This window comes from Callithrix jacchus, chromosome 5 (assembly GCF_049354715.1).
Source record: "Callithrix jacchus isolate 240 chromosome 5, calJac240_pri, whole genome shotgun sequence".
NCBI classification, from domain to species: domain Eukaryota; kingdom Metazoa; phylum Chordata; class Mammalia; order Primates; family Cebidae; genus Callithrix; species Callithrix jacchus.
In genome coordinates, this window is record NC_133506.1 from 164631357 (window position 1) to 164659157 (window position 27801).

The 27801-nt window shown below is 40.8% G+C and overlaps 1 protein-coding gene across 1 annotated transcript in view; it reads left to right on the top strand.

The window, feature by feature from the left end:
• Window positions 1–799: 799 nt before the first annotated feature.
• The window catches only part of COG3 (component of oligomeric golgi complex 3), a 68179-nt gene continuing 41177 nt past the window's right edge, over window positions 800–27801 (top strand). Inside the window, exons 1-13 of the mRNA XM_002749031.6 lie at window positions 800–1101; window positions 5673–5819; window positions 7494–7555; window positions 8585–8750; window positions 9829–9903; window positions 10914–11006; window positions 11703–11828; window positions 13437–13517; window positions 18805–18848; window positions 19281–19407; window positions 20332–20423; window positions 21820–21959; window positions 25538–25698. Coding sequence (XP_002749077.3) covers window positions 928–1101; window positions 5673–5819; window positions 7494–7555; window positions 8585–8750; window positions 9829–9903; window positions 10914–11006; window positions 11703–11828; window positions 13437–13517; window positions 18805–18848; window positions 19281–19407; window positions 20332–20423; window positions 21820–21959; window positions 25538–25698 — 1488 coding nt within the window. The 5' untranslated portion in view covers window positions 800–927. The remainder of the gene's footprint in view (window positions 1102–5672; window positions 5820–7493; window positions 7556–8584; window positions 8751–9828; window positions 9904–10913; window positions 11007–11702; window positions 11829–13436; window positions 13518–18804; window positions 18849–19280; window positions 19408–20331; window positions 20424–21819; window positions 21960–25537; window positions 25699–27801) is intronic.

The following is a 27801-nucleotide window of genomic DNA, read 5'->3' on the forward strand; positions in this document are numbered from 1 at the left end:
TTTAAATGTTGGAATAGAATTATGTTTTGTGCCACAAATTATTATTATTATTATATATTTTGAGACAGAGTCTCACTCTGACATCCAGGCTGGAGTGCAGTGGCGATCACTATAACCTCCACCTCCCGGGTTCAGGAGATTCTCTTAACTCAGCCTCTCAAGCACCTGGGATTACAGGCGTGTGCCACTATGCCCGGCTAATTTTTGTGCTTGTAGTAACGACGGGATTTAACCACGATCCGCTCATCTCGACCTCCCAAAGTGCTGGGATTACAAGTCTGAGCCACCGCTCCCGTCCTGTACCACAAACTATTGATCCAGTCCTTCAATGTTAGACATTCACGTTGCCTCCAGTTATCTGATACCGTCAATGACGTCTGAGATACACATTTTTGCATTTTTTATGTTTCCATAAATTAGTTCTCTAGCAGGGGAACTACTGGATGTTGGAAAAGTTTATGCTTTATGTTTTGATCCAAGAGGCGGAAATTATCAACATGCCAACATGGAAATTACACACTCCAGACACTCCCCCCAGACTACCCAGCTGTGAGCAGAGAGGTGTAGATCCAAGTACCCTGCTGGCAGGGTGATATAACGCAGTTGTCAATAATCTGTACAACACGTAACAATAAAGTTATTGATGTTGAGGAAGAGACTTCCGGTAGGGGCATTCCTATTTCCGTTGGGTCCCGTCTTCACCTTCTACGTTTCAACCGGAAATAGTCGTACCCATTTAAAGCCACGTCTGTACTGGCCTCGCTCCCGCCCCCCACACTGCGGAACCATTTCCGGGGTCAGGGCATTCCGGCCCGCCCCGCCGCCGGTGCAGTGCTGGAAGCTCCGGGTCTCCCGGAAGTGGCCCGGGTCTCTCTGTGGGGGTCCCCTCCACCCCCCCTGCTGCTGAAGGCCGCGGGGGCGGGGGCGATGGCGGAGGCGGCGCTGCTGCTGCTGCCCGAGGCGGTGGCGGAGCGGGACGCTCGGGAAAAGCTGGCTCTCTGGGATCGGAGAGCGGACACGACGGCGCCGCTGACCGACCGGCAGACGGACTCGGTCCTGGAGCTGAAGGCGGCGGCAGAGAACCTGCCGGTGCCAGCCGAGGTGAGGTGATGGGCGGGAACCGGGCCGTGGCGACGGGGCTGCGATGCTCCTCGGGCGCCCCGACAGGACCCCGGCCTCACGCAGCTTTGCCCAGGATCTCTCTCCACTCCTCCCTGGCCCTGGTGGCGGATCCGGTGGGAGGGGCCTCCACCTCCTAGGCTGTCAGGCTTAGCGCTGCCTGCGACCCGCACCCTAATCCTGCCCGGGGGCTGCTGTGAGGGCGTCCTGCGGCTGGTGCCCACCGGCGCCCAGTCCTCCCCCAGCAGCGTGGGATGGTTGCCCGGGAGTCATGCCCTGAGCGTCTTCCCCAGAGGTCCCTCCTGTCAGCCGAGGCGTAATCTTGCTGCCCACTCTCTCCCAGGAGAGGCAGTGAACCCGAGGCGCTCTGCTGCGGGAGTCTCCAGTGCGTGGTCCTTTACCTGCTGAATGAATCACCTGGCTTGTTTTGTCCATGGGGGTCTTGGGGAGACCAAAACTTGATCCTGAATGACAGTTTCATTTATCGCACCTGTCAAGTGCAGGTTATGGGAGATCAGATTTATTTCGCCTATAGCAAAGCAATAAAAATGAATTTTATTTGAAAGCTGGGTCAGTACATTATTGAGCAGTGCTGGTTTTCGGTTTTAGTGTCCACATGCTTAATCCACTTAACGTTAGGATATTAGGCACTGCTGTACTTGTGCGATTCAATTCAATGAGTTATGATAGCAGGACGTAACATGAATTGTCAGATGTTTGACAAACTTTTTCCAGTTTTGAGGGCCAGGTTTAGGAAGATTATTTTGCAAGTAGTGGTGATTGTTACTTTTGATATTGGAAGCATTCTTTTTTCTCGCTCTGTCTGCCAGGCTGGAGTGCAACCTCCACCTCCCGAGTTCAAGCGATTCTCCTGCCTCAGCCTCCGAGTAGCTGGCAGCACAGGTGCCTGCCACCACGTCCGGCTAAATTTTTGTATTTTTAGTGGAGATGGGGTTTCGCCCTGTTGTCCAGGCTGTTCTTGAACTCCTGACCTCAAGTGATCTGACCGCCTCGGCTTCCCAAAGTGCTGGGGTTACAGGCGTGAGCCATTGTGCCCGGCCCGAAGCATTCTTTTTATACGATTTGGAATTGTGTCCAAACCGACATTGAGTTTAGGATCTTCAACTTTTTCTGTCCTCCTTCTTTAGAGGTTTGATTTAATCGTTCTCTTCACATTCACTATTGTATGCTCTGCCTCAAATAGGCGTTCTTCTTGGGTTTCTGTTTCTGCCTCTAGGATGTGGTGCCGGAATGGATCTGAAATGAGGGAGCAGGTGGAAATTTTTTTGGCTCATCCATGAAACTCTTTTATACGCTGGATAATAAAAGTTGTTTGCTCTATGATTTTCCATTCTGTTTATAATTGATTTGGCACTGGGGGTGTGATGGGGGCGATACATATTCTACAAGAAAATTTGTTTTCATTGTCGTGGATCATGAACTATTATTTCTTATTCTCATTGAACATGAAGGAGAAGGTTTGGAATGAACTAAATGGACTTGTTCATTTTCACCCCGCTCTTCCATGTCTGTCATCAGCCACGTGCAGTATTTAACGTATGTTGCGTTCCTACTCTGAGTTAGGAATTGGAGATAGAAAGGTAAATAGGAAAGATGAGATCCGTAGCCTCACGGAGCTGACATAATTGTGGGGATCATGAACATGGAAAAAAAGAACAAAGAAAGTATGTTCAGACAGTGGCTCATAATATAAGGAAAATCAAATAGGATGGTGTGACGGGGGCGAAGTGTGCCCTAGAGACAGAGAGATGGCCTCTCCAAGGAAGTGACAATCTGAGATGAGAGGTGATGGCGGAATACCCGAAGCCAGCTTTGTAAAGACTGAAGAAATAACATTCCAGCTGGAAGAAAGAACAGTGTCAGCTTATGGGTAGGGGATGAGCTTAATGAGTTCAAGAATTCAGTGAGGGGCCTCTGGTAGGTATAGCTTGGTATTAGATTCCTGTGAGAATGCAGTAGCTGAGGCCAGGCTCAGTGTCCCACGCCTGTAATTTCAGCACGTTGGGAGGCCAAGGCAGGCGGATCACTTGAGGTCGGGAGTTCGAGACCAGTCTGGTCAATGTGGCGAAACCCTATCTCTACTGAAAATACAAAAATTAGCTGGGTGTGGTGGCACATGCCTGTAATCCTAGCTACTTGGGAGGCTGAGGCACGAGAATAGCTTGAACCTGGGAGGCAGAGATTGCAGTGAGCCAAGATTGCACCATTGCACTCCAGCCTGGGAGACAGGCAAGATTCTGTCTCAAAAAGAACAATGCAATAGTTGAGCTGTTATGCACACATCCTGGACTCTTTGAGATGGAAGTTCTCATTGCTCTTCAGTTTTACAGCCCTCATTTTCCTTTTCTAAAGTGTTTATATGTCTGTTGGGAAGATTTTGGAATTAATTTTTTTAGCCCCATTACTACTCTTTTAACACTGGCACCAAAGAGAGTGTGACAGTTTTCATTTTGTCCAACCAGTATAGCTCAAGGAGTTTCTGTTTCACCATTTGCACGAGATAAATTACTTCCTGAACAGCTGGAACTGAGCAGGTTAGTAGAAGAGCAAGAGGCCAACTAACTAAGTACATATCATAAAGATGTCAACTTCTTTAGACAATAGCTTTCTCTTTTATGAAAGAGAACTAGTTTTATCTTAAAAAGGAAATATGCCTTTTTTTTTTGCCATTAGAGAAAATAATTTACCATAGAATATTAGGTAGTCTTTTGTAGCCAGGGCAAACTTACTAGTAGTGAGGGGCCTATTTCTTTATGCTGAATTTAGTAATTCCTGATAAAATGCTAAAATAATTTGCCATGACACTTACTTATAATTTACTGTTACAGCTGTTGTTTTCTTGTAGGCTGTGTGACCGTAGATGTAATGTTTATCTTTTCTGAGCCTTAATTTTCTTTTTTATACAATAGGGGCATAACTCATGATGGATACTTATAGGGAGTTGTGGGAATTACATGAAATCACGTATGTAAGGTGCACATGGCAAGTCACTTGCTAGTATTATTCTTGTGCTTTCTTTCAAATCATTAACATGTTAAAAGAATAGATTAAAATCCTGTGATGCCGAGCTGGTCTAAAGTGTCATTCAGACCAAAGGTAAGAAAAGGAGAGGTCAGGTGCTTGAGGAAGAGCTTGAGACTCCGTCTGTACCGCTTCAGTAATTTGCTCCAAACTGAGAATGTAACATCAGGTTTCATTTGGGGAATTAATTGATCAGAGTGATCATAGAAGTGGTTTTCTCCAACCCAGAACTCTGCAAGAAGTAGAGCTTGGGACAGAAAGTTATGTTACTTGTTATGTCCTGGACCTGCTCAGCTGGTCAGGCAAAACTTGATTATTTAATGTTAGTGTCTCCATTTGCGTAAACTATACAGTCGCTCTACGGCACCGCCGCTCTCTAGTGTGCTCCATCTGGAAGCCAGGACAGTGCTAGTAAGCAGGAAGCAGTCACCTCCTCCTTAGAAGTGAATGAGAAGTCAGAACAGGAAAGTGTGAGTCCAGGAGTTTGAGACCAGCCTGGACAACATGTACAGACCCCCAACTCTATCAAAAATACAAAAACTAGCTGGGCATGGTGGTGCATGCCTGTTGTCTCTGCTCCTTGGAGACTGAGGAGGGAGGATGGCCTGAGCTCTGGAGGTGGAGTAAGCAGTGAGCTGAGGTGGCGCCATTGCATGCCAGCCTGGATGACAGGCAAGACCCTGTCACCAAAAAAAAAAAAGAAAAGAAAAAGCTTACTAACGGTGGGACTTCAGTGTCATGTTTATATTTTGAGACTAGCATTTAACATAGAGCCTGAAGTGTTAGTATTATATGGTATTTGTATTAACCTAATACAGTTTTTTTTTTTTGTTTTTTTTTTTTTTTGAGATGGAGTCTTGCTCTGTTGCCCAGGCTGGAGTGCAGCCTCAGCCTCCTGAGTAGATGGGACTATAGGTGTGTGCCATCATGCCTGGCTAATTTTTGTATTTTTAGTAGAGACGGTGTTTCACCACATTGGCCAGGCTCGTCTTAAACTCCTGACTTCGTGATCTGCCCGCCTTGGCCTCCTAAAGTGCTGAGGTTACAGGCCTGAGCCACCGCACCTGGCTAACCTAATATGATTTAATGGAAAATATTTCTTTCTCTTTTTTTTTTTTTTTTTTTTGAGACGGCGTTTCGCTCTCGTTACCCAGGCTGGAGTGCAATGGCACGATCTTGGCTCACTGCAACCTCCGCCTCCTGGGTTCAGGCAATTCTCCTGCCTCAGCCTCCCGAGTAGCTGGGACTACAGGCGCGCACCACCACGCCCAGCTAATTTTTGTATTTTTAGTAGAGACGGGGTTTCACCAAGTTGACCAGGATTGTCTCGATCTCTTGACCTCGTGATCCACCTGCCTCGGCCTCCCAAAGTGCTGGGATTACAGGCGTGAGCCACCGCGCCCGGCCTTCTTTCTCTTTCAAAACAACTGAGGTGGAAACTCAATCTTGAGTTAAGTTCACAGACTTTTCAAGTTTCTTAAGTATTATCTTTGTGACTCTCTTTCTTCAAGCTCCCGATTGAAGACTTGTGCAGTTTAACGTCCCAGTCACTGCCCATTGAACTGACTTCAGTCGTGCCTGAATCCACAGAAGACATTCTCTTGAAGGGCTTCACCTCCTTAGGAATGGAAGAAGAAAGAATTGAGACCGCACAGCAGGTGAACTGCAGTGTCTTTTCTAAGGATGGCTGATTATTTTAGATGTCTCAAGGCAAGGCTAATAAAGGTCCTAATTAAAAGTTGTGAACACGTGTCACCATAGTTAACATCAAGTCTTTCTAGAACATTCTCGATTGTGTGATAGTTGTGGCTGTTTAAGTGTTTCAGATGAATCTATTGCCCAATTATAGTTATGGATATAGGGAGAAAACATGATTTCCAGGCTGGATGTTGATAGATTGTTGAGGTTTTAATGATTTATGCACTGACTCCCCCGCATCTGTCTTGTGTTGACCTGTCCCCTTGGTGTATGCGTGCGCACCCCTTCATCCCACTTGTGGCTTGGTAGGTCCTTTTTTAAAAACCCAAATATCCTCTTTATATCAACACTTACAGTTAGTTTTCAATAATTTAGCGTGTGTAATTTTTCTTGGTTTTTGTTCATTCCTAATGAGAAGCCTAAACTTATAGTAGTTTCTTCTGCCACTTTTCTTGTCCTATTAAGAGTCAAAGTCGAGGCATTTACCAAACAAAACATAAAGTACATGCACTGGTTTGCATATATAGTAAGTCGGGAGAGGCAGTTCCACAAACCCATGAAGAGCTCCAGCTCCTGAGTTAGGCTGACCTGCATCGGAAAGTCAGCGCCATCACTTAGCATCTTGGTGAGCTTAGGCAAATTACTTAGCTTCTTAGCTCTTTAGTTTCCTAATCTGTAAAACAGGGATAATTGTATATTATCTCGTAGGATTTTTGTGAGAGTTAAATAAGATAACGGATGTAAAGGCACTGTGTAGCAAGTACACAATACATGCTCAGTAAATGATAGCCAAGGCACGCGGCGAGGCTGTACACCTTGACATTGAGTCTTATTTGAGATTCAGTGTTCTCACTTTCACTTGAAGGTAGTCTTGTACCACATCTGTGAACTTGTTTGGACTGCTTAAAAAAGAATCTTCTGGATGAAATTTGTTCTGTTCTCACTTCAATTTAAAAAAAAACTAATATACTGACTTATAATTTATGTACAATAAAATGTATTCATTTTAAGTGTCAGTTCAACGAGTTTTGAAAAGAGTATATACCTATGTAATTAACAACTATAATTGAGATATAAAACGTTTCTGCATACCTGTTTAAGGTCAACTCCCCACATTCCCCTTTTAAATGATAGATATTTTTTGGGCCAGAATTGAGGCTCAGGGCCAGCTGATACCAGAGTCCGTATTCTTAAACCCCTCTGTAATATATTTTTGAGTTATGGCCTCACAGTTCCTATTAGATAACGTTAATATTGATATTTACTCAGATTTTGTAAATGATTATAGCAAGTAGGCATTAGCTTATTAGGAAGAAATATTCATTTTTTACATATTTTATGTTTAAAACTCTTTTTTATTTGACTCTGAAAATGGCCAGTTTTTCATTTGTTTGTTTTTTCAGTCCTTTAAGACATCTGAAATGGCCAAAGTTTTAATATCCTTTGCTTTTCCTTTCATGTAGATATTGTGGATGTAATTAAATTGTCTTCTCCTGGCTTAAAACTGATTCTGTCTGAGCCCTAAGCAATGAAACTTGGATAGCATCTGTCCTTTTGACTTGATGTTTAGCATGTAGCCTCTTTTAACTTTGTCAGTTTTACTCTTGTTGACAGTGTAATACTCTGTTTTCCAGTTTTTCTCATGGTTTGCAAAGCTGCAGACTCAGATGGATCAAGATGAAGGAACCAAATATAGGTACGTGTGTCTCTTGCGTTTGTGGGGGATCTTGAGTTTTAGATCACATTTCATAATCAGTGTTTTTAAATAAATTAAGGTACTAAGAAGACGCTAACAGCCATATGTTCTTTAAGAATAGCCAGTGAGAAGATTTGGGTCTTTAAAACTGTTATTAGAAGTTGCGTGATTAAAAACAAAAAGAGAATGATGTTATAATTAATAGGTTAGGAGGCACAGAGTTTAGTTTCTAGTTAACTCCAGAAAGAACTAGGTTTAGGTAGAAGCTTTAGAGGAATTCTAGAAGGTGTTTGTTGTTCTTCTTTAGAAGGAGAAACATCCCTGAAAGACTTTCAGGATGGCCCCTTAGGTTGGGTGTAACATGGTTCTGTCAGTGGATGTTGACAGCATGAGGGAAATGACAGTGTACAGTTTCTAGCTGATTTGGGGGCTGCGGGTTGAGTGTTCACATTCAGTGTATTGATCTATAGATGGCTATTATTGCTAGGCAGTGTGGTATCATCCCATTTAATCTTCATAACAGCTGTGTGAGGAAAGATAGTACTATTCTTACTTTACAAAGAGGAAACTGAGGCCTGGAAATGATAAGTAATGTCATGCAGATTGGGGCAGAGCTGGGGCTTGGACCCAGGTCTTTTAATTCTAAATTCATAATTCTTTCCATGACATCACACGATCTTTCAAAGAGGGAAGTGATCTGAAGGATTGACCTTACTTGGTTCTTTGGGATGGCTTTGGTGTCCCAGTCTTTAGAAGTTGAGCCAGTGATTAATTACCTTATATGTGAAAAGCCAGGTTATGGCTTCAAGGCTAATTACTTTTGTTACTTACAGTACTTGCCTTCTTAAGTATTGAAACAGTTTATGACATCACTTTTGATACATTTCTTAACATAATCAACGGGGTGTGTAGGTCAGACTTTCCTCCTGAAATCTGAACATTTTGGGAAAAATGAGCCTTTGTTGTTACTTTACTGTGCTTACTGGGGGAAAAGATTATTGCCAATCCCCTTTTGGTTCTGTTTTCTAGACAGATGAGGGATTACTTGTCTGGGTTTCAGGAGCAGTGTGATGCTATACTGAATGATGTAAACAGTGCTCTTCAGCATCTGGAGTCTTTGCAGAGACAGTATCTTTTTGTGTCCAATAAGACAGGAACCCTACATGAAGCCTGTGAACAGCTCCTTAAAGAACAGGTAATCAGAGTAAGAGAGAGGATTAGTCATTGTGCTTGATATTTTAAAATAGATGAATACAGTTTTTTAAAAATGTTCCTAATTTCTCTAAGATGTTCGACTCTGCTGTGTTGAGGCCCTGTGCTAAGCATGCAGATAGTTAAACTGACAGTACTTTTTCTAGTAAAGTCATGGAATAAGAGGAAAGGCAAGCTTTCTTATGTTTTCAGCTGTTAGGTCTCAGTACAATTTCAGAGTGTAGTGGACATGTTAGTTTGCTCTTTCTCGTCTTTATTACTGAGACTTTATTTTTTATTTTTTCACTCTGTCCCCCAGGCTATAGTGCAGTGGTGCGATCTCAGCTCACTGCAACCTCTGCCTCCTGGGTTTAAGCATTTCTTCTGCCTCAGCCTCCCAAGTAGCTGGGTTTGCAGGCCTGTGCCACCACGCCTGGCTAATTTTTGTTTTTTTAGTGGAGACAGGGTTTCACCATGTTGGCTAGGGTGGTTCCGAACTCCTGACCTCAAGTGATCTGCCTGCCTCGGCCTCCCAAAGTATTGGGATTACAGGTGTGAGCCACTGTACCTAGCTACTCACACTTTTCAAACAAGCATAGTGATTGTACTAATGGTGAGATTTTGAAAAGATCAACTGATGGATTACTTTTGACTTAATGGTGAGATTTTGAAAAGATCAATGATGGATTACTTTTGACTTAATGGTGAGATTTTGAAAAGATCAACTGATGGATTACTTTTGACTTAATGGTGAGATTTTGAAAAGATCAATGATGGATTACTTTTGACTTAGAGATAGAACACTCGTTACTATATTTATCTCAGTATGTACTTTTCTCTGTATGTGCTTTTGTGTGTTTAAAAAGTGTCATCATTTATTATTTTATAAAGAAACATGAAATTTACTGTAATAATTATCACATATTTGAGAATTCTACATGATTGTAGAAATACTTGAGCTGTATTCTTATATCTGATATAAACCTCTGTCTAATGTAAATCTGTTTAGTGTAACTTTGAGACTGGTGTGCTGATTCTTGTATTCTTATAATAATTTATTTTTCTCTTTTAAAAAATGCAAGTCGGAACTTGTTGATCTGGCTGAAAACATTCAACAAAAGCTTTCCTATTTTAACGAATTGGAAACTATTAACACAGTAAGCATTGTTCTTTACTTTTTATAAAGTTAGTGATTCTTATTTTATTTTTGCCTTTCTTGGTGTAATCTTTAAGTCTGTAAGTTGGCTTGAGTGATATTTTAACTGAGCTTGTTTGCTGATAGATATTCCGATTTGTATACCGTGGAGGTACCATTACCAGTTCAGATTTTTAAAAATTTGAGTTAAGATGTATTTCTTAAATTGTATTCTTGGTATTAAAATCTCTTTACTGGTTACCTCTTATGGTTTCTTATTTGCAGGCTTTGAAGAAGATTGTAAGAAGAAATACTCAGTTTTAGATCTTGCTGTGGTTGTGCTAGGACTAGGACAGTAATCAAAACATTTTTAAAACTTACTCTCATGTTTACTTTGAAGAAAAGTATGGTCCTCCTAGTGTATACTTGTATCCCAGTAAAGACAGCGACGTCAATTATATTCTGTGTTTCTGACTCATAAATTAATCATAATTATCTATAAATCATGTAATCATAAAGTATTTATTAAAGACATAGAAATGAGACTAGTGGGTAGTTAACAATGGAAAGTAGTTCATTGCCAAGCTCTTTGTATATCAGGTTAAGAAATGATTGACTTGTTGTATTTTACTTCATGTACGACTGCTGGTTAACCCTTTAAGCTTCAGGAAATCACCGCTGTTTGCAAGTAGAAAAATTATGTATATTGTATATCAGAAAGTGAGAACTCTAGGTACTTCATATATTATGTTAATATGACATTGTCTACTGGGGTGAGATACACTGTGTCCTCATTCATGAAGAGTCCCATTAAAGCTTATTAGGAATAAACGGAATTAAATCAGAATTCTTTTTCTATTTATCCCTTTATTGTACATGTGGGCTACATTTGCGGATATTCTGGTGACTTTTAAAATGTATTATAAAGACCTGTTATATCCTAAAGGCAGATACGCTGATTCTAATCCATAGTTCCTAACTTCCGTCTGTATGCTTTTTGTGAATTAAGATTGTTTTATTTTTCCTTTAAAGAAATTGAATTCCCCTGCGTTGTCGGTGAATAGTGATGGATTTATACCTATGCTGTCCAAGTTGGATGACTGTATAACATATATCTCATCTCATGTAAGTCATGGTGTTTTTGCATGTGTTAGAGAAATCTTAAGATTCCTGTTATATCACCTCTTGTGCTGTAAAGTGATTATTTCTGCCCAAGGGAAGAATGTGTATTTGTAGCATATTAAAGAAAAGCTGTAGTGAATTCTTGGTCATTATTAGCAGTGGTGTGAAAGTACTTTCAGCTCCTGCAGTGGCCCCTGGAATGGACCGCAGCCTGGCTGACTCAGCTTCATCCCACCTAACAGGACAAGGGGTTTTTAACGTGTTGGCATCTTGATGTGCTAGGATTTCTTTGGAAACAGAAAGTGTTACCTGGGGAGAAATAAAGGGACGAGCCCTTCAATTGAATCACCCTCTATTTGTATTTCTTCAGGATTTATTGCTGTGTTTATTTCCCGTAACTCCTGTTCTTTCCTTAGTTGGGCGTTGCATATTAGCCTTGAAGTCTGTGGGGTGCTGAAAATATCTTTTGCTAACAACTGCAAATATGTGTTGAGCTCCCTCTTTGTGCTAGATACAGTAGGTTTGACTATGACTAAGACAGTCACAGTATTTATTCAGCTTTGTGGAGTTTATGATCTTTGTGAAACCTGTTTTGAACTTTATATATTGCTTTACGTGGGGACACCTTGGTTTTCACTAAAAGATTGCTTTTTGTCAGTGTTTGTCCCTGGTTTTTGAATCTTTCTCTTTTCCTTACAGCCTAATTTTAAAGATTATCCTGTCTATTTGCTGAAATTTAAACAGTGTCTTTCTAAAGCCTTGCACCTCATGAAGACATACACTGTGAACACACTACAGACCCTCACAAATCAGTTACTGAAAAGGGTGAGTTAACTCATCTCAACAACAGATCATTTTCGTTGGTGTGTTTTGATTCATTCATCTTCCATCATCTTTGGCTGAGGTTAGTACTTTGTAATGCGAAAAATGTTAAGTAAGAAAAGGTACCGCAGCTTTTTATTTATACTGGGGAATAATGACTATGTTATAAATACCCCTTGCAAATCTTACTTTCAAATAACATTTAATAGTGTGAGAAGTATTCAGTACTATATGATGAATAATAAGATACAAAGTATTTGTTGCTTAAAACACTCCTTTTTCATTCCATATTAGAAATTCCAATTTCATTCCATTTCAGTATTAGAAGGAAATATACCAAAATCGTAAAAATGGTTCTGTCTGAGTGGTGGGATGCAATGCATAAGTTAAACTTTCTTCTTTTTTTTTTTTTTTTTTTTTTTTTTGAGACGGAGTTTCGCTCTTGTTACCCAGGCTGGAGTGCAATGGCGCGATCTCAGCTCACCGCAACCTCCACCTCCTGGGTTCAGGCAATTCTCCTGCCTCAGCCTCCTGAGTAGCTGGGATTACAGGCACACGCCACTGTGCCCAGCTAATTTTTTGTATTTTTAGTAGAGATGGGGTTTCACCATGTTGACCAGGATGGTCTCGATCTGTCGACCTCGTGATCCACCCGCCTCGGCCTTCCAAAGTGCTGGGATCACAGGCGTGAGCCACCGCGCCCGGCCCTTAAACTTTCTTCTTTACATTTTTTTTGTAGTTTTCAATTTTTCTGTGTTTAGCAAACATTTTTATTGAGCATTGCCTGGTGCTTGATATTATATTAGGAATTGTATAGTAACGAAGAGGAGCCAATACTGTCCCTGCCCTCATGGAGCTTATATTCAAAAGAAATGACCAGTACAGAAAGAAACAAGTCAGTTAGTTATGGATTATAGGTGATTCTAGGTGGAAAATTAATAGAGTATAAGGTTAGAAAATAAGACTAGAACTAGCTAAGACGGTCATTGAACATATTCCTTTCCTAAGAAAATAAAATCATAAATGTTATGTTTTAGTTTCTAAGCGTACTTTCTAAAGAATGTGGCGTGTCTTTTTGAACTTTCCATTCAAAGCTGGTGATATTTGGCATTTTTACTGGTTACGTTGTTCTTAGCTGACATAACAGCCAACCTATGTATTTTTGTATTTTGCAAAATTTTCATTAGGTTTAGGCAACTAATGTCTTATAAATACTGGTACCTGTCATGTGCTAAAGCTTCACTGTTGGGCTGCACCAAACCTTTAGGACTTGAGCGGATGCACTGAGCCTCAGAGGGACAGAGTACTCGGGCCAGGGTCCTACATTCAGTGAGGGCAGAATGCGAAACTGAATTCAGGTGTGTTTACCACCAGAATTTAAGTGATGTAAGGTTAGTTATAACGATAGAGGAGAGAGAGATGACAGTTCCATTTAATTATTTCTCATTTGTAGCCATAATAATATTCAATTTCTCTGAGATTTTTCTCCCTAAACTTTGGCTGGTGTGCAGGCCAAGCAGTAGCCACAGGAGATGGTTGGTGTTAGGTTTTCTGAATGATTGTTTGTTTGCTAATTATCTTCCTTCCCTATCCTCCCCCATGTTTCTTTAGGATCCTTCATCTGTACCTAATGCAGACAATGCCTTCACATTATTTTATGTGAAATTTCGAGCTGCCGCCCCCAAAGTCAGAGTAAGTCTATTGACATAACTAGGACATTGCTCTGAGATTTGCTCATCCAGCCCCTTTGAAGTGTTATTGTATGTTAAGCCCTTTATTTATACCGAAGGAAATGAACGTGAATGAAAGGTCGACATCGTCTCTCTGAGTTTATAGTGGTGTTTCTTAGTGTTGTGTCCTGGTTCTTGAAAAGTCTGCAGAGCAGGAAACATCTGACTTTTCCTGTGATGCTCAGGGATGCTTTCTAGATGAATGTGATAGTCGAGTTATAAAAGGTTGGCTAGTGGTCTTGAAAAGGGTATTTTGATACAGAGAGAACAGCACATGTAGGGAAGGTTGTAGGAGATACAAAAGACATACATTTTGGGAGAGATCTTTATATGTTGTTATGACTGGAATGTGGGATGTTAGTGGGATATGATGGGAAAGAAGACAGGAAAGATGAAAAGACTCTCTCACGAGGGATGTTGCATGTTGTGCTAATTTAGGAAAAGCAGAAAACCAATGAAGTGGTTTCTTAAATGAGTAGTGATTTGGTCAGATTTGCTAAACAAACACATAAACCAATGGAACAGAGTAGAGAACTCAGAAATAAATGCATGTATTTTCAGCCAACTGATTTTTGATAAATGCACCAAGAATATTTAGTGGGGAAAGGATGATTGCTGGGAAAACTAGATATTCATATGCAGAAAAAGGAAACTAGACCTCTGTCTCTCACTATATACAAAATCAAAACAAAATGGATTAAAGACTTAAGATCTGAAACTATAAAACTGCTAGAGGAAAGCATAGGGGAAACGCTTTAGGACATTGGTCTAGGCAAAGATTTTTTTTTTTTTTTTCTTTTTGAGACAGAGTTTCGCTGTTGTTACCCAGACTGGAGTGCAATGGCGCGATCTCAGCTCACCGCAACCTCCGCCTCCTGGGTTCAGGCAATTCTCCTGCCTCAGCCTCCTGAGTAGCTGGGATTACAGGCACGTGCCACCGTGCCCAGCTAATTTTTTGTATTTTTAGTAGAGACAGGGCTTCACCATGTTGACCAGGATGGTCTCGATCTCTTGACCTCGTGATCCACCTGCCTCGGCCTCCCAAAGTGCTGGGATTACAGTCTTGAGCCACCGCGGACAGCCTAGGCAAAGATTTTATGGCTAAAACTTCGAAAGCACAGGCAACAAAAACAAAAATAGACAAATGGGGCTATAATAACCTTAAAAGGAAACGATCACCAGAGTGAAGAGACAATCTGTAGAATGGTAGCAAATATTTGTAGAAATATTCATCTGACAGGGGACTCATACTCAGAATATACAAGGAACTTAACAGAAAAAAACCCCGAATAATCCCATTAAAAAGCAGGCAAAGAGTGTGAGTAAATGTTTCTCAAAAGGAGACTATGCAGATGGCCAACAGATCTATGAAAAAACACTCAGCATCACGAATTGGTAAATTTACTCATGTAGATCGAAACCACAGTGAGATATCATCTCACCCCTGTTAGAATGGCTGTTAACAAGAAGACATAAAAGAAGTGCTGCTGAGGATGCAGAGAAAAGGAAATTCTTACACCCTGTTGGTGGGAATGTAACTTAGTACAGCTGTTACAGAAAACAGTGTGAAGATTTCTGAAAAAACTAAAAATAGAGCTGTCATACTATCCAGCAATCCCACTACTGCGTGTTTATCCAAGACCAGGAAATCAGTATATTAAAGGGATACCTGTGTTGAATGCACCACTATTCATGATAGTAAATAGATGGAATCAACCTAAGCGTCGATCAACAGATGAATGGCTAAAGAAAATGTGGTATATGGGGGGCAAGGGGTATATATAAACAATAAGATACGATTCAGCTGTACCAAAAATGAAATCCTGTCATTTATAGCAACATGAATGGAACTAGAGGTCATTATATTCGTAAAATAAGCCAGGCACAGAAAGACAAATATCGTATGTTTTCACTCATATGCGGGAACAAAAAAGGTTGATCTCATGGAGGTAGAGAGTAAAATGATAGATACCAGAGGCTGGGATGGGTGGAGGAGAGGTGGAGCGGTTGGTTAATGGGTATAAATGTACAGTTGATAGAAGAAGTGAGTTCTAGTGTTCAGTAGCGTAGGATGGCTATAGTTAACAATTTATATTTCAAAATAGCTAAAAGGGAAGATTTGAAATTTTTCCAGCACAAAGAAATAATAGATGTTTGAGGTGATGGATACTCTAAACACTCTGATTTGATCATAACACATTGTATCCATGTATCAAAATATTACATTTACCCCACAAATATGTACAATTACTATGTGTTGATGAAAAAGATCGGTTGGGTGACGTGGCTCATGCCTGTAATCCCAGCACTTTGGGAGGCCAAGGCGGACAGATCACGAGGTCAGGAGTTTGAGACCAGCCTGGCCAAGGGACCAGCTGGCCAACATGGTGAAACCTCATCTCTATTAAAATAAAAAAATTAGCCAGGAATGGTGGCGGGAGCCTGTCATTTTGGCTACTTGGGAGGCTGAGGCAGGAGAAATGCTTGAACCCAGGAGGCGGATGTTGCAGTGAGCTGAAATCGCACCATTGCACTCCAGCCTGGATGGCAGAATGAGACTCCGACTCAAAAAGAAAAAAAAGATTAAGGATACAGTATAAAGAATGTATCATGATGAAGAGAGATTTGAGACAGGGCGGCCTCATGACTAAGGAAGATTCTGTAGTAATCCAAGTCAGATATTAGGGGTTGAATTAATGCATTGGTAGGGTATTTCATGAGGTTGGGTATGTATCTTATTCATTCTGCGTAGCAGTGTCTGGTACATAAAGGAATGCACAATGTATTTATTTTAATTGATAGCATGGCGGGGGCAAAGATAAATATGTGTTATGTTTTATAACATAGCTGAGATACATTTTATTGAAGCTGGTGCATATATATTCTTTCTACTCATTGCTAAGTTTCTAGAAATAATAATCTGCTTCTGCTGACTGACTTCACTTCCTCACTTGTTTCTGCCAGTTGACGGCTGGGTTCAGTGGCTCACACCTATAATTCTAGTACTTTGGGAGGCCAAGGAGGGCAGATTTTTTAAGTTTAGGAGTTTGAGATCAGCCTGGGCAATATGGTGAAACCCTGTCTACCTAAAATAGAAAAATTAACTGGATGTGGTGGCATGCACCTGTGGTTTGGCTACTTGGGAGGCTGAGGTGAGAGGGTCGTTTGAACCCAGGAAGTCAAGGCTTCAGTGAGCCAAGATAGTGCCACTGCACTCTGGCCTGGGTGACAAAGCGAGACCCTGTCTTTAAAAAAAAAAAAAAAAGCCAGCCAATTGAAAGGATTTTTTTTTTTTTTAAATGGGAGAAACTTAATTTTGTTTATAGACTATATATGTGGAATATGGGTACAACCTAGATGTCTAGTAGATGTGTAACTGGATGTCAATTGATGGCATGAGATTTAGATTGTGCCTGATTGATTGCTTTTGCTTATTAGCCAAATACAAATGATAAAAATTTGATTAGAAAAGAAATGGTATAGATAAGAGGGTTCAGTGTAGTGGACGATTATAAAGTGATTATATAGTAATCAGTGGCTTTCCTACATACCATTAGTAACCAATTAGTATATGTGATGGGGTCCCATTTATATTATATCAGTGATAAAAAGCATAAAATACTTACCTAGTAATAACCTTAACAGATATATGAGAATGAAGAAAATGACAAAACTAGACAGAAAATCATAAAAGATTAAATAAATGGTAAGCTCATCTTCCTCCTAGTTGGGGTGATTTAATTTTTAAAATGTCACTTTCTCCCAGAGTAATTTATTGGTTAGAATGTACTCCTAGCAAAAATTCTAATAAATTTTTTTTCATGATTCTCAACTTTATCCAGTAAATAGACAAGACTAAAGAAGAGAATTTTGTAAAATATAGTGTCATTGATTCAGGCATTCACTGACAGATCATTGGAATGGAAAGTTGTAATACTTAATAAATAAACATCCCAAATAAAAAAGGAAAGGCTGGAATTTTCTACATGGAATTGGGAAGATTTGCTAAATATTTGAAAAAAATAGTAAGCTTTTTACTCTGTAACATTACCAAAATAATATATTCTGAGTGAACTAAAGAGCTAAAGAAACTAAAGAAAGATGAATAGCTAATAAAAAATGACCAGATTACTCACAGAACATGTGGAAAATATATGCAAGTTAAGGTTGGGTGACTTATTTTTATCTGTCAGAAATTGGCAGATTAAGGTCAGTGCTTTTGAGGATTTATGACACAGACAATGCTGATAGAAATGTAACTGAATTCTTTCCTAAAAACATTTTAGAACAATAGACCAAAAGCCTGTAAAAATAGATACCTCTTTTGAGCTGGTGTTTTGGGGTCCCCACCTGGGAGGTAGGTGCTATTGTTATATCAGTTTTACACAGTAGGTAGTGGAATCTCAGAAGTGAACCAGCTTGCCTGGGCTCAGGAGTGAGTGCTGGAACCCGCTAGTTTCACTCCAGGCTCTTCACAAATGGGCTGTGATTCTTTGAAAACAGCCTAGTTATCTGTCAGTAGAAATGGGATATTATGTAGCCTTTTAGCATTAATGTTTAAATCATGTTTATTATGATTCATTAAGTGTTTACTAGGTACCAGATACTATGCTAAAGGCTTCTGTACATTTTCATCTAGGATTGAAAAGTATTTAATGATAGGAAAATGTTTATGAAATAATGTTAATTTTTGTTTTGAGCCTGTCACCCAGGCTGGAGTGCAGCGGCATGATCTTAGCTCACCGCAACCTCCACCTCCCGGATTCAAGCAGTTCTCCTGCCTCAGCCTCCTGAGTAGCTGGGACTACAGGTGCATGCCATCATTCCCGGCTAATCTTTTGTATTTTTATTAGAGCTGGGGTTTAACCATATTGACCAGGCTGGTCTCAAACTCCTGACCTTATGATCCGCCCACCTTGGCCTCCCAAAGTGCTGGGATTACAGGTGGGAGCCACCACACCCAGCCCCAATAATGTTAATTTTAAAAAAATAGATTATAAAGCAGAATATGTACTATAATTACAGTTTTGTGTAACAAGAAAAATATAGGAACTGTGGATATAAAAAAGCTGAACAAAAATATACTGAAATGCTGTGATTAATTTTTGGTATTACAAGTGATTTGTATGATTTTTAACTTTTTTATATTTACAGTTTTTCTGAGTATGTGATATGATTAATATTGTAATCAGAAAGTAATGGATAATATAACAGATGGCTTTTTAAATGCATTTTTTCTTACTCTGCAGACTCTTATTGAACAAATAGAGCTGCGATCTGAAAAAATACCTGAGTGAGTACCTAGAAGTTAATCTGGTTTCCACATTAGCCTCGTCTTGTAGTACTGTTTCTCCAAATCGGGTTTTGTCTCTGATACGAGCAGTTGCATCCTAGCTTGTTCTTGTAACACACAACTTATTTTGGGGAGCAAGGTCACAGACCTAGTAAGTTTACATGACAGCAGTTTTTCCTGTACTAGGATTTCCTTCTTATTTGGGCAGATGTGGGGTCCCTATTCTTGGAAAAGAAATCCTTTAAAAGATGAAGCTTATGGGATCACAGTTCATTATGGTTTGCTTTTGTTTTGTATCTACACTTATTATTAAATAGTTAATGTGGGCAAATGAAAGGTGACCATTACAGCTTTAAAAGAGGTTTGGATTTAAGATGAAATTTAATTTGTATATCTAAAATCACAAGTTTAATCTTACCTGTCTTCTGTCAGATACCAGCAACTGCTCAGTGATATCCACCAGTGTTACCTTGATCAGCGGGAGCTCCTTCTGGGCCCTAGTATAGCTTGCACTGTTGCAGAGCTAAGCAGCCAAAATAACAGAGACCACTGTGCCTTGGTGAGTGTCTCCTTGTTTTGGGTAAATGTTAAATCTTCCTTTGAGTTATGTTGATGCCCTAGAAACTGTATGTGGTTAAACAAGTTTTGGTGCCCATAGTGAACTAAAAAAGTGTTTTCAGTTATGACAAATCTAGTTTGGTAATCAGCCTTACTCAACTTTGCAAAACAGTCTAATTTTTTTACTATTTATTTATTTATTTATTTTTGAGATGGAGTTTCGCTCTTGTTACCCAGGCTGGAGTGCAATGGCGTGATCTCGGCTCACCGCAACCTCCGCCTCCTGGGTTCAAGCAATTCTCCTGCCTCAGCCTCCTGAGTAGCTGGGACTACAGGCGCGCACCACCATGCCCAGCTAATTTTTGTATTTTTACTAGAGACGGGGTTTCACCAAGTTGACCAGGATGGTCTTGATCTCTTAACTTCGTGATCCACCCGCCTCAGCCTCCCAAAGTGCTGGGATTATAGGCGTGAGCCACCACGCCCGGCCAATAGTCTCATTTTTATTTATTATTTTGAGATAAGAAGATTCACAAATAAGTATTGTTCTTGAAAAATGACGTTTCAAAGTTTGTAGATTTAACAATTTAGCTTAGCTTTTACGTCAGAAGTGCTTTTTTGTTTAGTGTTATTAATTCATACCATAAAAAATGAATAAGGACTCTTTTTTGAAATACCCACTTTTGAACTAGAAAAGTAATTTGTGTTTATTATTAAAAGTCTGGAAACGAAAGCATTAAGAAAATAAAAATCACATAATTTCGTTATGTATAATCTATGGAAAACCAACCGTTTTCTGTTCTTCAGTAAGTTATTTAAGAGTATGTATGTGTAATCTCTGCAGATAAAGCGCAGGCTTTATTTCATAAACACTGGAAATGTTGTGTGTCTTTAACTGTAGGTGGTGTGTGTTTGTTTACTGCAGGTTCGTAGTGGCTGTGCCTTCATGGTTCATGTCTGCCAGGATGAACACCAACTTTACAATGAATTTTTCACAAAACCAACATCAAAATTAGAGTAGGTGGTTGTGGAATCTAACTCTTGTTCATAAAATTTAACTTGCTAATGACCATATTGAATTAGTATATTTTAGAAGTATTCTGTTGTGAACTGCAGAGTGTTTTAACGTGTGTGTGTGTGTGTGTGTGTGTATGTGTGTGAACAGAATATTGTTGGGTGGGACAGATATTTTCTTAAATGTGCAACTTACATGCTTTTGTATTTGTAATGTAATTATTTAGATATTGTGGTGTGATAGGAAGAATCCTCTACAGGATTCTGTAGCCTGGGGGTCTAGATCCCTTTCTCTCCACAAAGTACAGTAATTCCTTCTAGTTTATAAATTCTGGGCCGGGCGTGGTGGCTCAAGCCTGTAATCCCAGCACTTTGGGAGGCTGAGGCGGGTGGATCACGAGGTCAACAGATCGAGACCATCCTGGTCAACATGGTGAAACCCCGTCTCTACTAAAAATACAAAAAATTAGCTGGGCACGGTGGCGCCTGCCTGTAATCCCAGCTACTCGGGAGGCTGAGGCAGGAGAATTGCCTGAACCCAGGAGGCGGAGGTTGCGGTGAGCCGAGATCGCGCCATTGCACTCCAGCCTGGGTAACAAGAGCAAAACCCCGTCTCAAAAAAAAAAAAAAAATTCGGTGATTCTAACTAATGAGAGATTTAAAAATACAGATACTATTTAATAACCTTTTCTTTATTTTTCTCAAAATGTCTTTCAGATCCACTGGTCACTTTTGGTTTCTTCATGTTTGCTCTTTTGACTTTTAGAGACATTCTAAGCCTTTGACTCTTGTAATGGGGAAGAGAAAAACCCTTTATCATTGTAGTGGAAGTGATCACTTTTGATGAAATACTCTGTATAGAAGAGTACCATTGACAATACGAAGCATGTAGACAACTTAAGTTTTTCTTTTTAAATGTTTACGATTTCTCGAAGTACTTGGTGTATGACCAAAGCACTTTGAATTTTATTTATCTAAATCTTTAAGTATTCAAAAAATTTGAACTTATCTCTCCTGGGGGAAAAAATACCATTTGATTCATAGTGAAGTAGAATATAAAAGGTAATTACATCTTCAGAAATATTTTTTATTGTTTTTGAAGGGACATACAGAAAATTATTGCTGAAATAGATAAAAATGGTAATAGCTTGACTTTTGTCTGGGGGCAGCTACTTTGAGTTGACTGCTGTGGATTGCTTATTGATTCTGAGCTTTTGAAGCAAAAACAGTTTATAGAATTACTTTCAATCAACTTTTCCCTTATCATTCTGTAATGTTCTCAGATACTATTTTCCAGTAGATACTTATCATTCTTATCAACTGGAATGAGGCTTTCTAAACGATTAGAAAATCCTGAAAAAACGACTACTAATAGCCATGTTTTATTCTTTCATTTTAGTGAGCTTTTGGAGAAACTGTGTGTGTCATTGTATGATGTCTTCAGGCCATTGATCATTCATGTTATTCACTTAGAGACTCTGTCGGAACTTTGTGGGATTCTTAAAAATGAGGTGCTTGAAGATCATGTGCAGAACAATGGTAAATGAGTAGAAATGATCATTTTAAGTTATATCACTGGCTCAATGAATTTGAAAAAAGAATAGGTTCTTCTTCCCTCACCCCACTAAATACTTAAATTTAATATTTTTGGAGCTTGGCTTGATGCCTTGCCCCTTCTTGAATGAATTTACACCTTATTCTGTCACTAAAGACATAATCAGATAGGGAAAGAATCTTAAAATATGGTACAATTAGCTATAAAATAATTATAGTCAGTTTTCTTTTTGGTAACTGGAGTCCAGAGAGAACACATCATCACTTTTGGGTAGGCATTTCCAGCATACCGTTACCGGAATACAAAATACATAAATAAATAATCGAATATATTGTATACTTTTGATTAAAAAACGAATTGTTTTTGTGTATATTCATAATAATAGTTCATCTTTTTTATTACAAATAAAGAAAAGTAGGTTTCTGGAGTAGCCCTACTTTGTCCATCTGGTGCATTTTTCAGTATTTGATTTGATTGACATAGAGAACATGATTTTCCTAATAGTACCTAGGTACCTTTAGAAAATACCCTGTAATCCCAGCACTTTGGGAGGCTGAGGCGGGTGAATTGCCTGAGGTCGGGAGTTTGAGACCAGCCTGGCCAACATGACGAAACCCCATCTCTACTAAAAATACAAAAATTAGCCGAACCTGGTGGCAGGTGCCTGTAATCCCAGCTACGTGGGAGACTGAGGCAGGAGGATTGCTGGATCCCGGGAGGTGGAGGTTTCAGTGAGCCGAGTTCGCACCATTGCACTCCAGTGTGTGCAACAGCCAGACTGTCCCAAAAACAAACAAACAAACAAACATACCCTTCAAGTAATTATCCTTTTATTTTTGAGACAGAGTCTCGCTCTGTCGCCCAGGCTGGAGTGCAGTGCTGCAATCTCAGCTCACTGCAACCTCCACCTCCCTGTTTAAGGTAATTCTCCTGCTGCAGCCTCCCAAGTAGCTGGGATTGCAGGTGCACGCCACCACACCTGGCTAATTTTTTTGTATTTTTAGTAGAGATGGGGTTTTGCCACGTTGGCCAGGCTGGTCTTGAACTCTTGACCTCAGGCGATCTGCCGCCTTGGCCTCCCAAAGTGCTGGGGTTACGCGCCCAGCCCCTTCCAGTAATGATTTTACCTGCAGAATTTATTGTCCTCACTTTGGCTTTCATTGAGACGCTCTGGATTTGTTACTCTTCCAGAGTTACTTCACTGCATTTAACTCATTCGTTTTCTCACGTTTTACTGCTTCTGAATTTTTTTTTTTTGAGATGGAGTCTGACTCTCACCAGGCTGGAGTGCAGCGGCACAATCTCGGTTCACTGCAGTCTCCACCTCCTGGATTCCAGCGATCCCCGTGCCTCCACCTCCCAAGTAGCTGGGACTATAGGCATTCGCCACCACGCCTGGCTAATTTTTTTCGTATTTTAGTGGAGATGGGGTTTCACCTGGTTGTCCAGGATGGTCTTGATCTCCTGACCTTGTGATCCACCCACCTCAGCCTCCCAAAGTGCTGGGATTACAAGTGTGAGCCACCATGCCCGGCTGCTTCTGAATTTTTTATGGCCTCTGATTTTAAAGTAAGAATTTTTTTTTGGTTTTGTTTTTGGGTTGCGGTCTCACTCGTCACCCAGGCTGGAGTGCAGTGGCATGATCTTGGCTAACTACAACCTCTGCTTCCCGGGTTCACGTGATCTTCCCACCTCAGTCTCCCAAGTAGCTGAGACTACAGGTGCATGGGTGTCACCACCATGCCCAGCTATTTTATATTTTTTTTGTAGAGAGGGGATTTTGCCGTGTTTCCCAGGCCAGCCGTGAGCTCCTGGACTCAAGCAATCTGCCTTCCTTGACCTCTAAACGTGCTGGAATTATACGTATGAGCCACTGCAACTGGCCAAAATTAATGTGAATTTTTTTTCTCTCAGCATCCCCCTCCTCCTTCCTCCTCCTCCTCCCTCTTCCTCCTCCTTCCTCCTCCTCCTTCCTCCTTCTTCTTCCTCCTCCCTCTTCCTTCTCCTTCCTCTTCCTCCTTCCTCCTTCTCCCTTCTCCTCCTCCTCCCTCTTTCTCCTCCTTCTTCCTCCTCTCCTCCCTCCTCCTTCTTCCTCCTCTCCTCCCTCCTCCTCTTCCTTTTCCTCCTCCTTCCTCCTTCTCTTCCTCCTCCTCCTCCCTCCTCCTCCCTCCTCCTCCTTCCTCCTCCTCCTCCTCCTTCCTCCTCCTCTTTCCTCCTCCTCCTTCCTCCTCCTCCTTCCTCCTCCTCCTCCTTCCTCCTCCTTCTCCTTCCTCCTCCTCCCTCCTCCTCCTCCTCCCTTCTCCTCCTCCTTCCTCCTCCTCCTTCCTCCTCCTCCTCCCTCCTCCTTCCTCCTCCCTCCTCCTCCTCCCTCCTCCTCCTCCCTCCTCCTTCCTCCTCCTCCCTCCTCCTCCTCCCTCCTCCTCCTCCCTCCTCCTTCCTCCTCCTCCCTCCTCCTCCTTCCTCCTCCTTCCTCCTCCTTCCTCCTCCTTCCTCCTCCCTCTTCCTCTTCCCTCCTCCTCCTCCCTCCTCCTCCCTCCTCCTCCTTCCTCTTCCTCCTTTTTTTTTTTTAAATAGAGGTGGAGTCTCACTGTGTTGCCTAGGCTAGGTTTGAACTTGTGGACTCAAGTGATCCTCCCACCTGGGCCTCCCAAAGTGCTGGGATTACAGGCATGAGCCACCGTGCCTGGCCTCATGTGATTCTGTGGTATATTTAACACCTTGTCTTTTCGAAGGCTGTTACTAGATTACTAGTATGTCTTAACATTGATGGCAGTTTTTTTTTTTTTTTTTTTTTGAGGCAGGGTCTTACTCTATTGCCCAGGCTGGAGTGCAGTGGCATGATCACAGCTCACTGCAGCCTCAACTTCCTGGGCTCAGGTGATTCCCACCTCAGCCTCCCAAGTAACTGAGACTATGGCTGTGCATCACCATGCCTGGCTAAGTTTTTGTAAGTTTTTTTATTTTTGTGGAGACGGGGTTTTGCCATGTTGCCCAGGCTGGCTGATTTTGAATGCCTGGGCTCAAGATATCTGCCTGCCTTGGTCCCCCAAAATGCTGGGATTACAGGCATGAGCCACTGCGCCTGGCTGATGGCATCTTAAAAATAAAGAAATACTATATACACTCATACGTACTTTACTTTGTACTTGTCTCTGTGAAAATGTCAACTAGTCATTTAATATCTGTGGTATTCAATTTATTTGAAAAATGGGAATGATGATATCCCAGTTAATAAGCTACCATAGCAGTTTCTCAGGCTTGGTCTGAAGCTATATGAAATACATTTTAAAGAGCAAAGCACTCTTAAAATTCAGATTTTATTATTCATATTAATAATATGATTAATTTAACAGTATTGCCCAGTTTTACAGTTGAGGCAATTGAAAGACATTCATTAAACTTTTCCAAGCGCATTGAGTCATACCGAGATAGAATACAGCCACAGCGTTTGAAGCAAAAGTGGTTCATACTGTGTCTGAACAATTTAGTAATGCCTTTGCTTGTTTAAGAGAAAGTGTTTTTCTAAATCTAAAATAATGGCTGATTGCACTTTCTTTATCAGCTGAGCAGCTGGGGGCGTTTGCCGCTGGAGTCAAGCAGATGCTGGAAGACGTTCAGGAGCGGCTTGTCTACCGAACCCACATCTACATTCAGACGGACATCACGGGCTATAAACCGGCTCCTGGAGATCTGGCCTATCCCGATAAGTTAGCCATGATGGAGGTAGGATCTCCTACTTGACCTCCCCTTTGCCCCACACGGCTTTTAGATGTTGTTATTATTTTTAAATTCATATATTAAAATAGAGGCAGGGTTTGCCTGTGTTGCCCAGGCTGGTCTCAAACTCCTGAGCGCAAGTGATCCACCTGCCTCCCAAGTGCAGGGATTATAGGCGTGAGCTATCCTGCCGAGGCTAGATGCTTTTTACTAGTTAAAATGGGATTTTTCTTTTTAATTATTCCTCAAAATGTAAAATCAAGATAAGCTTGCTCTAAAAATTGAAGGAGATAAAATTGAAAAGAATTAAACAGAAATAATTTGTTAGGTTGTCTTTCCTTCAAGTTATGTTTTATAAACATTCTATTCCATTCTTTTCCCTTTGGCAGGAAATACCCATTCTCAATTTTAAAATTTAATTAGTGATCTTTGTGATTTCTCTCTTTTGTTTGAATAAGTGGCATAGGAGAAGGTTGATAATGTGGGAGCCACCAGGTTGACGGTGATGATGTAACTGTGTGTCATGCTCGCTCATAAAAAGCCTGGAGGCCATCTCCTCAGAATTACACAGTACGAGTGTCCAGTTTATGGTTTGAAGACTTGGGTTTATCTTCCTGATCTTCCAGTTCCATATATATCTTCATTTTCTTTGAGTTCTAGACAGACTTTAAATAATCCCTAAAACATTAGTATTAAAACAGAATTAGAACATTTTTAATGGAAATTTTCAAATATAAGCCGAAGTAGAAACTGCAATATAATGAATTCTTAGGTACCATTACCTCAGCTTCAGTATGGCTAGACTTTTTGTACTCCCTTTCACCCCCCTTTAATTATTTTAAAGCAAATTCCAAACATGATTTCAATTAATAAATAATTCAGGCTGGGAATGGTGGCTCATGCCTGTAATCACAGCACTTTGGGAGGCTGAGGTGGGAGGATCACTTGATCTCAGGAGTTGAAGACCAGCCTGGGCAACATGGCAAGAAACCAACCCAATCTTTACTAAAAATACAAAAATTAGCCAGCCGTGGTGGTGTGCACCTGTGATCTCAGCTACTCAGGAAGCTGAGATGGGAAGATTGCTTGAACCCGGAAGTGGAGGTTTCAGGGAGCCGAGATCATGCCACTGCACTCCAGACTGGGTGACAGTGCCAGACCCCGTCTCAACAACAACAAAAAAGTGTGACCGCTGAAGCCTAAGCAGGATGGAATATAACTTCACGCTCCTGAAGGTTGTAGATTCTGGGTTACTCATTCTAGGTAGCAGAAAGCAATGAGCAAAGAAAATCAAGTCAAGAGGTTAAATAAGCAAAACAACAAAACAACAAAATTTTAAAAAAACCTTCAGTAGGTAACTCTAAAAGGTAAGGGCATTTTTATTTTTAACACACCGTAATATAATTTTTGCACTTAAAAACATTGTGGTTCCTTAAGATCAAGTATGCAGTTGAATCTAGAACTGATTTTTCAGATTCACTAGTTGTTAATATTTCATCGCATTTACTTTATCTGTCTGTGTGTGTTTTGCTGAGCCACTCGAAAGTGGCAGATGTCGTGACTCCTCATTCCTGAGTATTTCAGTTCTTATTTTCCCAGTTGTCCTTTAAATGTCTTTTTTTTTAGACATAGTTTCACTCTGTCACTTAGGCTGGAGTGCAGTGGCACAGTCTTGGCTCACTGAACCTCTGCCCCCCAGGTTCAAGTGATTCTCCCACCTCAGCCTCTCAAGTAGCTGGAATTACAGGCGCCCACCACCACGCCCAGCTAATTTTGTATTTTTAGTAGAGATGGGGTTTCACCATGTTGGCCATTCTGGTCTTCAACCCTTGAGATCAGCCTGAAGTGATCTGGCCACCTCAGCCCCCTAAGTGCTGGGATTATAGATGTGAGCCACTGCACCTGGCCCAGATGTCTTTTGTAATTGGACAAAAAATTTTAAAAAGTGGGATTCAGTCAAGGTTACCATGTTGCATTTGGATTTTATATACCTTAATATCCTTAATTCAGATCCAGACTCCTTCCCTTCCCCTTTGTTTTGTCTTTTGTTTTTCTGGCATTGACTTTTTCTCAAGGGACCAGCACAGTTTTACTGTAGAATGTGCCACG